This window comes from Geotrypetes seraphini, chromosome 3 (assembly GCF_902459505.1).
Source record: "Geotrypetes seraphini chromosome 3, aGeoSer1.1, whole genome shotgun sequence".
Classification (NCBI taxonomy): Eukaryota; Metazoa; Chordata; class Amphibia; order Gymnophiona; family Dermophiidae; genus Geotrypetes; species Geotrypetes seraphini.
Window position 1 is genome coordinate 204,362,745 of NC_047086.1, and position 18,097 is coordinate 204,380,841.

At 43.7% G+C, this 18,097-nt stretch overlaps 1 protein-coding gene across 2 annotated transcripts in view; it reads right to left on the minus strand.

Moving 5' to 3' along the window:
- Positions 1 to 1,179: 1,179 nt before the first annotated feature.
- SLC4A8 (solute carrier family 4 member 8) overlaps positions 1,180 to 18,097 on the minus strand; it is a 536,451-nt gene continuing 519,533 nt past the window's right edge. For both annotated transcript variants that reach the window (XM_033936812.1, XM_033936813.1), the window contains one exon: positions 1,180 to 3,139. In XM_033936812.1, coding sequence (XP_033792703.1) covers positions 3,100 to 3,139 — 40 coding nt within the window. In that variant the 3' untranslated portion in view covers positions 1,180 to 3,099. The remainder of the gene's footprint in view (positions 3,140 to 18,097) is intronic.

The following is an 18,097-nucleotide window of genomic DNA, read 5'->3' on the forward strand; positions in this document are numbered from 1 at the left end:
TGAGGTCTAGGATTGGTCTCCAGTCTTTGGTGCCTTTCTTGGGTACTATGAAGTATATCGAGTATCTGCTAGAGTCTAATTCTTCAGGAACTGGTTCTATGGCTTGATTGTCCAATAACCTTTGTACCGACACTTGGACTTGACCTCTTTTTCTGACTGCCCAGCTAGAGTCGATGAACAAATCGGATGGAGTGTAATAGAACTCGATCTTGTGACCCTCTCAAATAAGATCTAGAACCCAGTGGTCAAAGGGAATTTGTTCCCCCTCCCTCCAGAATGCCGAAAGCCTCTCTCTCACCAATGTGTGAATGCTGACCTGGCATCATTGTGACTTCTTGGAGGTTGTGCATCTGGAGTTGCCAAATATGTGTCTTGATCGCTGATATGATCTCTGTGCGAAGGAACCTGTGTAGTACTGGTGGAAACATGTGTGAAGAATTAAAATTGCCCCTACTTCCCCTGATGGGTCAGCAAGGTCTGCTTGTCTAAGCCTTTACCAAATAGCATCTGCCCTTTGAAGGGCAGTCTGTTTAAAGTGACTTTGGAGGTGGAATCGCTTGCACATTGCCTGACCCAGAGCATCCTGTGGGCAGAAACAGCATAAATCAACATCTTGTTCATGACTCTGATGATGTTATATAGAGCATCTGCCACATAATCTACCCCCTCCAGTACCAACTGGGGGGCAGATGTTCTCCTCCTCAGCAGGATTCCACCTTAGCCTAGAGTGGCAGGCATGTGCCACAAAGAGGCTGCCACTGCAGTTTTGATACCCTAAGCCAGTGGTTCCCAAGCCTGTCCTGGAGGACCCCCAGGCCAGTCGAGTTTTCAGGATAGTCCTAATGAATATGCATGAGAGAGAGATGTGCATATAATGGAGGTGCCAGGCATGCAAATCTGCTCCATGCATATTCATTAGGGCTAACCTGAAAACTTGACCGGCCTGGGGGTCCTCCAGGACAGGTTTGGGAACCACTGCCCTAAGCCAACACTTCAGATTGTATCTTAAGGACCATGTCCACCTTGTGTATTCTTTATTATCATTCCTCCCTTACTAGGGATGGAGATACGTTTAGTTACTTGAGCCACAGTGGAATCCATTTTCAGCTGACTAAACAGCTGCTCAAATTCTGGAGCCATGACACAGTTTGGACATATGTAGTTTTTGTCACCTTTAGGGAGCCTTCCAGAGTGTTCCACTGCTCAGTAACCGCAAGATGATATCCGGGTACATGGGAAAAAAGGTGGTCTGAGCATTTCTGCTGATCATGACCATGCACTGTGAGGGTTTCACACAGGAGCCCCGCAGCCTGTGTTCAGGCCTCTAATAAATCAGAAGATGAGCTGGCTTACAGGGGAACAAACCCTGAGCCTCTAAGAAGCACAAAGCAGGCTAACTCAACAGGTACACCTGGGAGTTGCCCTGTGGGCTGAGGGAGTTGCCCTCTTGCGGAGTTTGCATCCTCTCCCAGGCAGAGTAGCCCCAAAAACAGAATCCACTGGGCACCGAAGTCTCCTAAAATGTAAGAAAAATACCCCATAATAATAAAAACCGAACAGAGCAGGCCAGAACACTACTTTTCAGTTTGCTTACAGAAGGAAAAACTGAAGAGTGCAATATACTCCACTGGTGAAGGAGGAGGAGCTGAAAGATGTGATTGACACCCTTCTGCAAACAGTCCGCAAACATGAATTATAATCACCTAACATACAGACTCCTGTGTTTATGTAACAGAAAAATATTTATAGTCCATACTATCTTACGATTCTAGTCTATTTGGATTTCCAGATCTGAATTCAAGGTGAGTTTCACATTCAAGTACAGTTTTAGGTCCCTGCCTAAGATGTGCCTGAAGTATGGGAGGGTGAAGTGACTTGGCAAAGATCATAAAGAACATCAGTGGGAGGAGTGGGATTTTAAATGTCCAGCACAAAGAAGATAGATTAAAATCTTCAGTAGTAAAAGGGAAGTAAGGTTTATTATAGTATTTATGAATAACAGGCAAAGTTTAGAGAAACACTATAGGAGTCTATAGAACATGAGTGCAGAGAGTGTGAGAGAAGATGTTTACAAGACAGTCACCAAATTACTTCAGGCAATCAAGGCCAGGCTGATCCATTCCTGATTTTGCCTTATTTATTTATTTATTAGGATTTATTTACTGCCTTTTTGAAAGAATTCACTCAAGGCGATGTAAGCAAGAATAAGTCACACGTAAGCAATAGACAATTAAAGCGGTAAAAATATTCAAATAATACAAAGTATGGTGAAGAATGCTACATTACAATGTCACTTATTGCTATATTTGGTTAACTGGCTCCATGTCATATCAAACAGATAAATCCAATTTCAGTTTTAGAACATAAGAACTGCCATCTCTGGATCAGACCTTAGGTCCATCAAGTCCAGCGATCCGCACACGCGGAGGCCCAGCCAGGTGTACACCTGGTGTAATTTTAGTCACCCATATCCCTCTATGCATCTCTGAAGGAGATGTGCATCTAGTTTGCTTTTAAATCCTAGAATGGTGGATTCCGCAATAACATAATCTGGGAGAGGGGTTATTGATTTGGGGTTGAGTTGGGTTTTTTTTAATTTTTTTTTTTAACATTTTTATATCAGAACTACAAGTCTATGCTTGTAATGGAACTAACACAAAAATACATTTCTCCAAAGATTGAATAGAGTCTGGCGGCAGCAACGATAAATAAACCCAAAGAATTACAAGTTTTTTAATGGTGGGTGGACCCTTAGTTCATACATCACAACAGGGGAACAATGACCCCATAAAAGAAAGTTGTCACAAAGTAAAACGCACCAAATAAGTGCACAAAAGTGCTAAATAATATGTGCCAAAATATAGTGCTCAAGTGAAGGAGTTCATAAATCGTTGCTGTTGCTAGACTCAAACAGCGACTAAATCAGTAAAGCAGTCACTGCAGAAGCAGAGTCCAGACTCCAAAGCAGGGAAAGTCAATCAAGACCATAAACGGTACTTCGGGTTACTGGAGAAGAATATTCCAGACACCAGGAACACTCAGCTTGACAGTTCAAAACTGTGTTCAATGGACTCCGTTTCAAAGGATGAACATTCTTTCTCAGGAACCAAAAGCAGCTAATCCAAGTGAAATCAACCTGCTGTGGTAAGAGTGTTTAAAAAAAAAAAAAAAAATACAATGAAACTAAACCAGAACTGGAGTAACATGTTTCTTATGCTAGGGAGCCAGGTGAGAAGGCTATCCATTGCATTCATGGACTTTCAGTTCATCCAGAAAGACAATACAGAATCATGCACAAAGTAACATAGTAAATGACAGCAGATAAAGATCCAAATGGTCCATCCAGTCTGCCCAACCGTACACGCTATAAGTTCATGATTTAATTTAAATACCCATTATTTTCTGATTAGAGATCCTCTGTGTTCATCCCACGCTTGTTTGAACTCGGTCACAGTTTTCTTCTCCACCACCTCCCTCAGGAGCGCATTCCACGCATCAACCATCCTCTCCATATAAAAGAATTTCCTAACATTACTCTTGAGTCTACCATCCCTCAACCTCAAAATATGCCCTCTGGTTTTACCCTTTTCCTTTCTCTGGAAAATATTTTGTTCTATGTTAATACTTTTCAAGTATGTGAACGTCTGAATCATATCTCCCCTGTGCCTCATGTCTTTTAGGGTATACATAGTCAGGGCTTCAGGGTATTTCTCTGCATCCCTTAAAGCCTGTACCTGAAGAGGGGCTACATTACAAATTATATTTGAGAGCTTACCAAAGTCATAGTTTGAGTGACAAATTTCTGCCTCCCAAATTTAATTTGGCTATATCCCATGTCTTTTTGCAGTGCAAATACCGTTTAGGGTTAATTTTATAAGGGTCATTCACACAAAGAGCTACCTTAATCCTGATTTGTTTAAATTTTCACCAGAAAGGCACAAAGCTTTTTTTTTTTCCAGTGCTTCACTCCAGGGTTCAGGCCCTGGGAGTGATTTTTTTTTTTAAATTTAAATTTCCTTATATCTATATATATAAAATCGGATGTATGTATGTATGTGCCGCGATCATGCAAAAACGGCTTGACCGATTTGAATAAAACTTGGTATGCAGATCCCTCACTACCCGGGATGATATGTTCTGGGGGTCTCGCGGCCCACCTGCACACGTGGGCGGAGCTACAAACAGATAATCGGATTTCACCCATTCATGTCAATGGAAAAAATGTAAAGAGCTGCCAACGCAAAAACAGCTTGCCCGATTTGAACGAAACTTGGTATGCCGATCCCTCACTACCTGGGGTGATATGTTCTGGGGGTCTCACGGCCCACCTGCACACGTGGGCGGAGCTACAAACATAAAATCAGATTTCATCCATTCATGTCAATGGAAAAAATGTAAAACAGCTGCCAACGTAAAAACGGCTTGCCCGATTTGAACGAAACTTGGTATGCAGATCCCTCACTACCTGGGGTGATATGTTCTGGGGGTATTGCGGCCAACCTGCACACCTGGGCGGAGCTACAAACAGAAAATCACATTTCACCCATTCATGTCAATGGAAAAAATGTAAAAAGCTGCCATTCTCACAGTAATTCAAAAACGTCTTGACCAATTTGAACGAAACTTGGTATGCAGATCCCTCACTACCTGGGGTGATATGTTCTTGGGGTCTCGCGACCCCCCTGCACACGTGGGCGGAGCTACAAACAGAAAATCGGATTTCACCCATTCATGTCAATGGAAAAAATGTAAAAAGCTGCCATTCTCACAGTAATTCACAAACGGCTTGACCGATTTGAACGAAACTTGGTATGCAGATCCCTCACTACCTGGGGTGATATGTTCTGGGGGTCTCGCGACCCTCCTGCACACGTGGGCGGAGCTACAAACAGAAAATCAGATTTCACCCATTCATGTCAATGGAAAAAATGTAAAAAGCTGCCATTCTCACAGTAATTCCAACTACCTGAGGTGATATGTTCTGGGGGTCTCGCGGCCCACCTGCACACGTGGGCGGAGCTACAAACAGAACATCAGATTTCACCCATTCATGTCAATGGAAAAAATGTAAAACGCTGCCATTCTCACAGTAATTCAAAAATGGCTTGACCGATTTGAACGAAACTTGGTATGCAGATCCCTCACTACCTGGGGTGATATGTTCTGGGGGTATTGCGGCCAACCTGCACACCTGGGTGGAGCTACAAACAGAAAATCACATTTCACCCATTCATGTCAATGGAAAAAATGTAAAAAGCTGCCATTCTCACAGTAATTCAAAAACGTCTTGACCAATTTGAACGAAACTTGGTATGCAGATCCCTCACTACCTGGGGTGATATGTTCTTGGGGTCTCGCGACCCCCCTGCACACGTGGGCGGAGCTACAAACAGAAAATCGGATTTCACCCATTCATGTCAATGGAAAAAATGTAAAAAGCTGCCATTCTCACAGTAATTCACAAACGGCTTGACCGATTTGAACGAAACTTGGTATGCAGATCCCTCACTACCTGGGGTGATATGTTCTGGGGGTCTCGCGACCCTCCTGCACACGTGGGCGGAGCTACAAACAGAAAATCAGATTTCACCCATTCATGTCAATGGAAAAAATGTAAAAAGCTGCCATTCTCACAGTAATTCCAACTACCTGAGGTGATATGTTCTGGGGGTCTCGCGGCCCACCTGCACACGTGGGCGGAGCTACAAACAGAACATCAGATTTCACCCATTCATGTCAATGGAAAAAATGTAAAACGCTGCCATTCTCACAGTAATTCAAAAATGGCTTGACCGATTTGAACGAAACTTGGTATGCAGATCCCTCACTACCTGGGGTGATATGTTCTGGGGGTCTCGCGGCCCACCTGCACATGTGGGCGGAGCTACAAACAGAAAATCAGATTTCACCCATTCATGTCAATGGAAAAAATGTAAAAAGCTGCCATTCTCACAGTAATTCCAACTACCTGGGGTGATATGTTCTGGGGGTCTCTCGGCCCACAACTCTATGTTGCTTGCTCAAAGGTGGGTTCACCCAACAATTTATATGTTCTTGCTCCTGGAGGTGAAACTAAAAATTTTGTTTATTATCACGTTTTGCGTTAGTTGTATTGTATTCATTTTGTCAAATATTTCACATTATAATTTGAATATTGTACTTTTTATTAAGCTGTAAAACAATAATTTCATTCACCACTATAAAGTATCTTTATTTGAATCCATTTACAGTGTTATTGCTATAATTAAATACCCGTGCAACGCCGGGTCATCAGCTAGTTTGGTTATATATCAAGGGGAGTCTTTTTAAAAAAAATTTTAAATCTTTAACAGCTTATTGAATCCCTTAGAGGCTGGATAGGTTTAGGTGCTATTTACAGATGAGCTAGTTGGGTTTGGAGGGTGTACAATTTACCAATTTATGGTCCTCTCTTACTAAGCCAAGGTAGAGGTTTCTACTGCAGCCTGGGGCGCTAAATGCACTGATTTAAAGGTGACCAAACAGGTTCAAAAGGTGACAGTGAAAGCTAGAAGGATGCTAGGGTGCAGAGGGAGAGGTACTGGGCAGACTTGCACGGTGTGTGTCTGTATATGGCCGTTTGGTGGAGGATGGGCTGGGGAGGGCTTCAATGGCTGGGAGGGTGTAGATTGGCTGGAGTAAGTCTTACCAGAGATTTCGGCAGTTGGAACCCAAGCACAGTACCGGGTAAAGCTTTGGATTCTTGCCCAGAAATAGCTAAGAAGAAAAAAATTTAAAAATTTAAATTGAATCAGGTTGGGCAGACTGGATGGACCATTTGGGTCTTTATCTGCCGTCATCTATTATGTTACTATGTATGGCCAGTAGGAAAAAGGAGGCATTGATGTCCCTGTGAGACCTAATTTAGAATGTTGTGTACAATTCTGGAGACTGCACCTTCAAAAGATATAAACAGGATGGAGTCAGTCCAGTGGAATGCATCTAAAATGGTTGGTGGTCTACATCATAAGGCGTACAGGGATAGACTTAAACATCTCAATATGTATACTTTGGAGGAAAGACGGGAGAGGGGAGATATGATACCTACATGGCATAAATACATGAGGTGACTCTCTTTCAATTAAAACTCCAGAGTGAGAGGGCATAAAATGAGGTTAAAAGGTGATAGGTTCAGGAGTAATTTAAGGCAGTGTTTTTCAACCTTTTTTGGGCAAAGGCACACTTGTTTCATGAAAAAAATCACGAGGCACACCACCATTAGAAAATGTTAAAAAATTTAACTCTGTGCCTATATTGACTATATATAAAGTAATTCTCTTGAATAGGAGTCAAATAAACACAAAGAAAGTATTTTATAATTACTTTATTATGAAATATTAAGTAAACAGAATAGTGAAAAATTATAAAATACTTTATTCAGTGCGAAACCTGGGCCTGTTTGGCTGAACACAAAGCTGATATTCTGGCTGGAATCGAAGAAAGACACACACGTAGCTCTTCGTCAACAGCCGTTCCCTTCACTGCCCCGTCACCGCCATACCTTTCACCGCTCCGTCACCGCCACTACCATCCCATTCACCGCCCCGTCACCGTCCCCGCTGCATCCATATAAGCCTTAGTACTGTAATATTTAGCTTATTCCTTTCTTATAAATCAAAGTTCCTGCTGCTGAACTAGAGAAAGAGATGTTCAGATGGCAGGGCTTTGTTTATACATTTTTATCAACACAACTAATATACTATTTTATCCTAAAGCAAAAAATAAATAAATAAATATAATTTTTTTTTTTACCTTTGTTGTCTGGTTTCTGCTTTCCACATCTTCTCATTCAATTCCTTCCATCCACTGTGTGTCTTCTCTCTACGTCTTCCATTTGCTGTTACTGTGCCTCTCCCTTCACCCCCCCCCCCCAATTGGTCTAGCACCCATCTTCTTCCCTCCGCTCCCCCATAGTCTGGCATCTGTCTTCTTCCCACTCTGTCTTCCACATTTCCCTTCGGGGTCTGTTCCTCTCCACCCTCCTTCAATGTCTGTCCTATTCCTTTCCACCACCACCCTTCCCTCCCTCCTTTACCATCTGTTCCTTTCTACTACCCTTCAGCTCCTCTCACGTGGCTTATCTATCTACCTTCCTCCCTCTTATTTTCATGGCACGTTACAATGTAATTTGTGCAAGCCACTGGAGCCTGCGAGCTCGGTCCCTGTCCCATCCCCACAAACCATCTCGCTTCTGTGCTCCTATTTTCTCCATTTCTAATATCTCCCCTATGTATCTGTCATTGCCCCCCCTGTGTCCATATACCATCCCCATGGCATGTCCCCTTTATGTCTCTGTCCCTATGCCCCATGCACATAATTTCCCCTCTTTCTGTTACCTTCCTGTGTCCAGATTTCCCCTATCTTCCTCTTCCATACCAGTGTGTCTCTTCTTTTCAACCCCATCTAGCTTTTTTCCCTCTTTCTTCCCCCCCCCCTGCTTCTAGCATCTGGCTCACCTGCCTGTCCTTCCCTTTCTTTCCTGCTGTGGGTTTTTCTTTCCGTCTTCATCCCCTTGGCCCAGAATCCTTTTCCCTTTCACTCCCTCCTTCCAATTTGAGCCGGGAACACGAGCGATCGCACGGTCCCCGCAGCCACCACTCGCCTGCCCAATCGATCCTACTGTTTAGCCAGCTCTCTCCCTTCGCCTCACCTTAGTTTGTAGGTTTTGTTTTTCGGCGACATGCACGCTTTCCCAAAGAGCTGCGCATGCGCGGCTGCTTAGTGTTCAATCTTCTGCTCTGCTGCAACTTCCTGTTTCCGGTTGCGTCAGAGCAGAAGATCGAAACTGAACAGCAGCGGGGACCGGGGGAGTCTCATGGGAGTGCATGCGGGACCCGGCCTGAGGCCTAATCAGTGTCTGCACCGTACGGCACACCAAGCAACATCTCGCGGCACACTCTAAGGAAATACTTTTTTACAGAAAGGGTAGTAGATGCATGGAATAGTCTCCCCGTAGGGAGAGAAGGAGATAATGGATGCTGTGGATGGGCAGACTGGATGGGCCATTTGGTCTTTATCTGCCATCATGTTTCTATGTGTAATTGAAGAGCATGAGCGCATGCATGCACATGTCTGATTGAAGTGCCAGAATGCCACATATACAGTATATATGTGTGTGTGTGTGTGTATGCATGCTTTCAGAAGCATCATAGAACACTAAGGAGCTGACATTCAGACCATGAGAGGCAGTCTGGCTAAGTCCCACGGTCAGTGGTGAGCCCAGATATTGAATACCAGGCCATTTCTGGAGACTGGATTTGAATATCTGGTTGGCTTTTTTTGGCCAGCACTAACTTAACCAACAAAGTCAATAGTCAGTGCTGTAATAGTAACCAAAGATAGGCCTTCTATTTACGTGGCCCAATTTGGTCACTAAACATAGTTGGTCATGGCTGAATATTGCTAATTATCATTTGATATAGCCAGTTAACTTTTGACTGCTAACCACCAATATTCAGGTGGAGATAACTGGCTATCTCTTGCAGAATATTTGGGGTTAGCCCTTTAAATGCTATTTAACCGGTCATTTCTGGCCGGTTAAATAACTTTGAATATCGGGGGGAGGAGTGGGGGGGCCCTGAATATAATTTTGCTTCTTCTCTTTGTGAAACTTTGCAAATTCTCACTCGTTGGGACAATAAATCCTTGGCATCTCTGGTTTGTACCAGAGGCAAAGGAGAGTGAAAGTGGCATGCCCAATTTCTCTAGTTCTCTACCTACTACTCCAGAGCTGTCAAGTTACCCAGTTTCAGGAGGAAGACTTATTAGTCAGTCCAGGTTTTGAACCTACATTCTTAAGCAGTATATCCTATATAATAAAACCTAGCCGCGCATGCGCACTCTTACCTGCTTGTTCTGTGATCAGTAGGTCTGTGGCGGCAGGAGTGCGCATGCGCGAGTCCCCAGCCTTACTTCTTCCTAGCACTTACCTACACTCGCCGGCAGGACTGGCTGCCAGCACTGGACTTTCCGCTCTCTACAATATTAAAAGCCGCGGTGTCGGCTCCTCTCACGAGCAGCACTGTCAGAGGCTTCCGACGCTGGCGGGGATCGAGAGGAGCCGCGGCAACACCTCACAGGGCAGGAAGGGAAGCGCCGACAAAAAACACTCCAGCCACTTTTCCGGCTCCCCACTCACTCACTAAGTTCTTCGCGGTCTGACCCTCCCATTCCTTCCTGACGTCTGACCGGCTCACCTAATCCCTTGGCGCCCCCCCCTTCCCTTCCCGTGGTCCTGACTCCAAAAGCGTCTTCAGCACTCTACACACGCTGCTTCGGGGTCTTCTACTGCCCTGATTTGCTCTGCCGCGTCTCTGATGATGTCATCAGGGAGGTGCCAGAGTAAATCAGGACAGTAGAAGGCCCCTAAGCAGTGTGTGCAGACGCTTCTGGAGTCGGCAGGTTTGTTGGGACCGCGGGAAGGGAGGGGGGGGCGGTAAGGGACTAAGGGAGCCGGCCAGACCGTGGGAAGGGAAAGGGCGGTAGGGGAAATGCTGCTGCTGTGGCTGCTGCACAGGGAAGTGGGGGGTGGAGCGGGATCAAAATGCTGCTGTACAGGGAAGTAGGGTGGGGGAAAAGCTGCTGCACAGGGAAATGGAGGAGGGAATGCTGCTGTGGCTGCTGCACAGGGATGTGGGGGGGGGGAGAGAAATGCTGCTGAATAGGAGGCAGGGAAAGAGACAGACAGATAAAAAGACAGACAGCAGGAGGAAGGGAGACAGAAAGAAAAGAAAGACACAGGGGGAGAGAGAGACACAGAAAGACAGACAAAGGGGGCCAGGGAGAGAGACAGACAGAAAGGAAGACAGCGGGAGGGAGAGAGAGACAGAAATAAAGAAAGACAGACATATATTCTAGCACCCGTTCATGTAATGGGCTAAAATACTAGTATATATATATATTTGTGGTGTCTGATTCTACTCATTGAAATCAGCACTTCAGGTCTCATAATGCACCAAAATAATTGTCAGAAATCGAGGACAGAACTGAAAGTGCCCTCCTGGAAGTAGGTGACTTGGCAGCTCTAACCGTTGCACTACTCCATTTGAGGCGTGTGCCTGCCTAATCTCCATGTTCATTCACAAACTATTACTGTCACCATGCCCATAGCAAGGCTCTGCACTTTTCCTTGCTACTTGTGGAAAGGTGCAATGTGTGTGTGTGTTGGGGGGGAGGGGGGGGGGCGCGCAAAGGCATGAATGAAGATTTGGGGAGGGTGGAGGCCGGAAGGTTGAATGTGACTTAAGGTGAGGGGTGAAGAAAATAGAGAAATGGGATCAAATGGTGATGGTGGGAGACATAACTGTATGTTTACCTATGGCCCAATATAGAACATAAGAATTGCCACTGCTGGGTCAGACCAGTGGTCCATCATGCCCAGCAATCCACTCACACGGCAGCCCTCTGGTCAAAGACCAGCGCCCTGAGATTAGCCCTACCAGCGTACGTCCTTGTTCAGTAGGAACTTGTCTAACTTTATCTTGAATCCCTGGAGGGTGTTTTCCCCTATGACAGCCTCTGGAAGAGCGTTCCAGTTTGCTACCACTCTCTGGGTGAAGAACTTCCTTACATTTGTATGGAATCTATCCCCTTTCAACTTTAGAGAGTGCCCTCTCATTCTCCCTACCTTGGAGAGGGTGAACAACCTGACCTTATCTACTTCGTCTATCCTCTTCAGTACCTTGAATGTTTCAATCATGTCCCCTCTCAATCTCCTCTGTTCAAGGGAGAAGAGGCCCAGTTTCTCTAATCTTTCGCTGTACGGCAGCTCCTCCAACCCCTTAACCATCTTAGTCGCTCTTCTCTGGACATCAATGTATGGATCGTCAAGTGTAAATAGCAGCTTTCTACAGGTAAGCAAGCACAGGGCAATTTTATAAAAGGCCTTTGAGGGTAATTTTGTAAGAATTTTTCATGTGCATGTGCACACAAATTGTAGGTGTGTGTGTGTAGTTGATAAATGTGTGCAGGTGCATTATAGTCATGACTGGGCAGGTATTGTGAGTCTATAGACACAAAGGGCCTGTTTCTCTATAGGACACCCAGTCTCAGCAGCCACCTAAGCAGCTTTTGAAAATGGCACATGAGCATCCTATCAGAACCATCACCCTGATTCTCTAACCGGTGTCCATGTCACAGATGCCGTTTAGAGAACTGCATTGCCACTGAGCTGATCACGGCAAGGGAATCTCCATGATTAGCTGAGCAGCAGCAGGGAACTTGCCCCCCTCCCCAGTGAAGTCCGGCGGCAGGAGGGATTTCCACTCCCTCCTGCCACCCCCCTCAAAGCATCCCCTGGCAGGAGGATTGCCTAATTCCCCCTGCAGTAAATTCCCTGAAACGCCCCACTACCCAACTTCGATAGGCAGGAGGGAAGCCCACTCCCTCCTGCCAGAACATGCCTCCATCCTGTGATCCCTCTAAAGTGGAGACCACCACAAACCAACTCCCCCCCCCCATACCTTGTAAACAGAATGTCTGGCCAGAGGGAGGCATATACCTTCTGGCCAGCAGGCCCGCCACAGGAAAATGGCAGGCCTTTCTTTTCCTGGTGCACTCTGGGATGTACTGGAGAGAAGCTTAAGGCCCTGATTGGCTCAGATGCTTATGGCCAGATACCTAAAGCCACTCCCATGGGGCTGTTCTGGCAGGAGGGAGTGGGCATCCCTTCTGCCTATTGTGGTTGGGTGGGGGTGTTTTAGTGGGGGTGTTCTGGCAGGAAAGAGAGGGTATCCCTTCTGCCTATTACAGTTGAGTGTGTGTGTGGGGGGTTTTTTTTGGGGGGGGGGTCTGGCAGGAGGAATTGGGCACTACTCCTGCCAGGGGATGCTTCGGGGTGGAGGGGCTGCAGGAGGGAGTGGGCATCTCTCCTGCCACCTGACTTCAGGGGGGGGGCGAGTTCATGGCAGTAAGATTTCTTTGCTGCAATCAGCATAGCAGCTGCATCTATTTGAAATGTAGACCAGTTTTTTGTTGGCTTACATTTCAGGCACCTATTGCGGCCCTAGGGAGACACATAGGGCCACCTAAGCTTGCCCAAGGCTACTTTAGAGAAAAATCACACCCACGCTTAAGCGTCCCTACGTGTCTCCCTCAACTGCAACAGACATCTACAGTGTAGGTGGCCAGTTCAGGATGTGTTCCCCTTGTATTTTACAAGATTCTTGTGAAAGCAGAGCCTTTTATAAAATACATATAAGGATGTACAGGAGTGCATGCACATTTGCTAACAAGCACCCTGGGAATTGCCATTTTTCAAGTATAAATAAGGAACGATCTCTGTGGAAATGGTAATTTCACAACTTCCTTATGTAAACAGACCCATTTTATTTACCTATATACTGACAATTACATATGGACGCCAAGAATTTGGAAGTGGACTTAAAAAACAGGTTTATTGAGAATGGATACTCCCTTTACCTTCATGTAAATGGCTAAAACTAGCACTTTTTAAAAATCTGTGTGTGCCTCTGAGCTGGTGCAGAATCCGATGGAGAATTTTGTAAAATGAGAAATACATGTGTAGCTTTTTGGCCTGTCCAAGCCACACCCTTTAAAATCTATGCATGTATGGATCACCAAGTGTAAATAGCAGCTTTCTGAAAAGTGCAATTTACATATATAGGTGTTATAGAGTTGTAAATGCCACTAATATAATCTCCACCTGTCTATTTAAAATAGCCTCAGAATAGTCACCTATTTAGACTTCCAAGCTAGGTGACTTATTATAAAATTGCTTACACATTTATAGTTTAATCTACAAATGCATCATTTCTTAGTTTACGCAGATTTTTTTCAGGGGCATTTCAATGAAAAAAAGAGTTCATGGTTTTGATGAAATGTATTCCCCGTCTGCCCAAAGGCTTTTAAAAAGAGAGGAATGAGTGATACAATGACTGAAATTAAGATTAACACAATGCCCAGGTTACTGGTATAGATGCATTGTAGGTATGGAGAGGTCAGTAGGATTTCAACATCTCCATAAGTGGAACAGATCAAACTGGTTCAGCCTTTGCAATTTGGCCTGGGTGAATTGGTAACCCTAGCTGACAAAGAGCAGGAGCAGGACTCTAATGAGTCCTTACGTAACTCATCCACTCGTGACCTCCCACTACTACCAATGAGAGAGGGTGGGCTGTCCTTATCCCTCCATGGTTGCACCCTGTGCAGTCGCAGTGCTTGCACAGTCCTTGGTATGGTATGAAGTAGGAGAGCGATCCATTTGTGATAAAGGAAACCTTTTTGAGCTTCCTAAAACATACACCTAGCTCATACCTCCTTTTGTAAAAATCTTATCAAATATCCAGTTGTTTGATGACATATCTAAATGGTAACAAAGCAGTGTTTGGCTTCTCGCCACTTTTCAGGGGCTAAGACTGTCACTTTTGTGGAGGGAGTAAAGGTTAGAACTGGAGACAAGATTTCCAAGTCACCAGTTCACAGCCTTAGTTTATGTGTTATACCTCAACTGTGTTCACCATAATCTACCAAGAGAGCAATTCTACAACTGGGTGATACGCAGATGCAGCTTGCTGAGGGCTAATTCTATTATGGCATCTGCATGCCAAGATTCTATTATAGAATACCAGCATAAATTAGCATCTATTTGCCTACAATTATGCCACGTCAATAGCCGGAATGAATATGCTTAAATGCAGAACTTTAGTGTGCAGCTTACAGTATTCAGCAAGTTATGTAAGTAGATCCCCGACTATCTCTACCCATATATATGCCCCTTGCATTTACACGTTAAGCAAGTTGCAACTTCATTTATAGACTAAAACTGAGCATGCACATAGCATTTAACATATGTAATAGCACTTTATAATTCTAGTGTGCAAAGGGCAACTACATTTAGATGCTAAAATTCTAGAATGAAGGGACAAGTGACCCAGTTCCAACAGGGAGAAGTGAGTCCTGGCCTTTTTCATCCCTGCTCCCTAAACAGGACAATGAACAGCACGATGTGTTGGGGTTTAGGATTTTACAAAATCAGGACTGGTCAAAATGCCCCTCTGACACTTGACACGGTTTCTTGAATGTAAATTACCCCAGGAGTTATGAGTCACACAAGGAAGGTTTGTGTGGCGACAAGAAGGTGCGTGTTCAGGGATAGAACTTGGTCAGAGTACAGGTCATGATTTATGCCTATTTACCCTTATTTTAGGAGCCCTTTACACTTGCTTATCATAGTACGTGTAAAACCTTTATTTTACTTTAGGTTTTCATAACCTGCTTTTCCCCCTCAAAAGAGTTCAGAGCAGGATAATAGTTCAAAAAGACTGATTCCATATTCAATCAGGATAGTACAATAAAACCAAACAGAAAATAAGTAAACATCAATTTCATAAATTATTTGTCAGGCAATAAGAATTTTCTAAAAATAATATGATTTTAACAACTTTTGAAAAGAGAAATGAGGCACTGGTACAAATAAGCATTAGTAATGAATTCCATGTTCTTACAGCCTGATAATAAAATGAACGCTCATGATGTGACTTCAGTCTCAAACCTGATTTTAGAAAGCCAGGATTTACATATGTATATCTAGAGTACTTTTAGATTACAAGCGAATATACATTGGGTGGAGCTTAGGTGAAATTCTAAACCTGTGCAAGTGTATATCCCAGAATATCACATGAATTACAGCTGCTTCCCTTGCATGTGTACATTGGTAAAAAGTGGTTTGGGGTCAACTCTAAATAGGAGATCAAGGATGTTCTCTCCCAAGTTGAAAATAAATAAGAATTGAGGTCTTGGTCATTAATTAGTGGCATGTATATGTATAGGTTTGCAACATGTCAGGCATACACCTGGAGAAGAAGCGTAATGTTTAAAGCAAGTGGGCCAAAAACCATGCTTTGGCTCCTTGTGATCATGATTAAGGGGCTCATTTTAAAAGCACTTACAGTAGACATGGTACTTTGTGTGTCTAAGTACTTTGAAAATGAGCTCCATAATTACTTAATCCTCTGTTGCCTCAGGTAAAAGCATGGTTTATAAGCCCTTTGGGGGTCAAGAAAATATCTGCATGAGACTAAGAAAATAACTGATAAAGTAGTAATAGTACTGTATAATTGCCTTGCTTTCTCTGTAAAATGGTTGCTAGACCTTTTTCTAAAATATTACTGGATTTGTGCGTCCTAAGCAGTAATGCATACAACACAAAGGAAGGAATATTTATCTTTATGTCTCTGGGAAGTTGACATACACTAAGGCCCAGATTCTCTATAAGGCGCCAATATTGCCAGCTGCCTAAAAAGCAGCCAATTGCATGTCAATCACATTATGGCGCTCTATAGGGTATCACGCCACAGCGAAAGATAGGCACTGGTATTTAGGCCTAGGTTTTCTGGGCCTACATTTCTGGCATCTATCTTTGTCATGAATCACACTTACATAGGCACTTTAGGCTGCCTACCACTACTTCTAGCATTATCCATGCCCATAGTGGCGTTAGGTAGCCTAAAGTGTATTATTTAGGCGCCTGTAGGTGTTATGGGGTGTTTTTTTTTTGCCATTTTAAATAGCGTTTGTTAATTAACATAGGGCACCTACCAGCGCCTAAATGTAGGTGCAGTTTCTAGAATTTTCCCATAAATGTTGACACTTGGAGGCTCCTAGGAGTGAAATATTGACCTCGATATATTAATTTTGATTTCTATGTTCTATTTAAAATGGGTTTGCACATTTAATATATAAGCATGTCTGTGGTCCTCAGGACCTATTGTTTTGCATTGACTGCAGCTGTTTTTTGCTGCCTCTAAGAAACTGCTGCCTTAAGCGATCACCTAGCCTGTCCTGGTGAACTTGCATACTTTAAATGTGAACATTTTCACCTCTGGCTTCAGTCTAACCATTATTTCTACTGCTTAACCACTATTATTTTATAAAGACACACAGGCACCCACTTGTCTTTATAAGATAGACTAAAAATAGGCACATACTTGCCCTTCACACACAGATAACCTGTTATAAAATTACCCTTCATGAGTAAAATGATCTTTACAGATCACTAGGCTTCTGTGTTTTTAAATGGTCAAAAAACACAGGAGAAAAAAAAGCCTATTAAATATTTCATCAAGTGCATACTTGCAAAGACTGAAAAGCAAAATAATTTCCTTAATCATTTAAATACAGAGGTAATTTTATAATAGGGTACCTACAAAAATTTCTCTGTTTTATAAAGGCAACATTGGTTGCTATGTGCCAAAAAGCTAGGTATTGAGCTGGTATTCTATAGCAGCAGAGTTGTATGCCAAATCTTTTATAGATTACTAGTATTAGTCTGTGGTTATGTACCAAACTTTAGGCGTGACCACATATGCAATGTCTTTGGTTGATGTAAATGGTGGAACCTAAATGCGGCAGTTGGGCATATAAGTGCATGCAAGAATATTTGGAATACCAATGACCTACCTACACCCCTCTCATGTGAATGGATCCTTTGCAGTTACATGCTAGAATACTTGCAGTTAGGTGCCTGCCGTTCCCCTCCCCCTTATTTTGGCTCTTAACCACCATTAACTTCCATCTGAGCACCATAAGATAAGCACCTAATTATCGCCTAATTTTTGCTGTACTGTTATAAAATAAACTTCTAGCACTACTGTATCCTTAGGAGTATATAAACTGCACATGGTCCAAAACATGTGCTTCCCATGCATGTGTGCATATTTTATCAAGTACACACATTCATTGCAGTTCCACCCCTGATTGGTCAAAATTACTGCCCCAAGACTGCCTATTCATATTTCTTAAGCCTACATTTTACATACACATTACCTGTTGTAATTTTATGACAGTCATTTTCTACATGTAAAATATGCTTTCCACACTGGAAATGATTTATAAAAATACAGTGGTACCTCGGTTTAAGAGTGCACCAGTTTGCGAGTGTTTTGCAAGATGAGTAAAACATTTGCAAACTTGGTGCCTCGTAAACCGAGCTTGCCTCGCTGTACGAGCGCCCCCCCGCTCGTGGTGCCCCCCCTCCACTACGATCCTACTTTCCTCCCCCCCCGAGCAGTCAATGACACCCTTTACCCGACTTGGCACCAGTGCCGGTGCCCGAAGATCC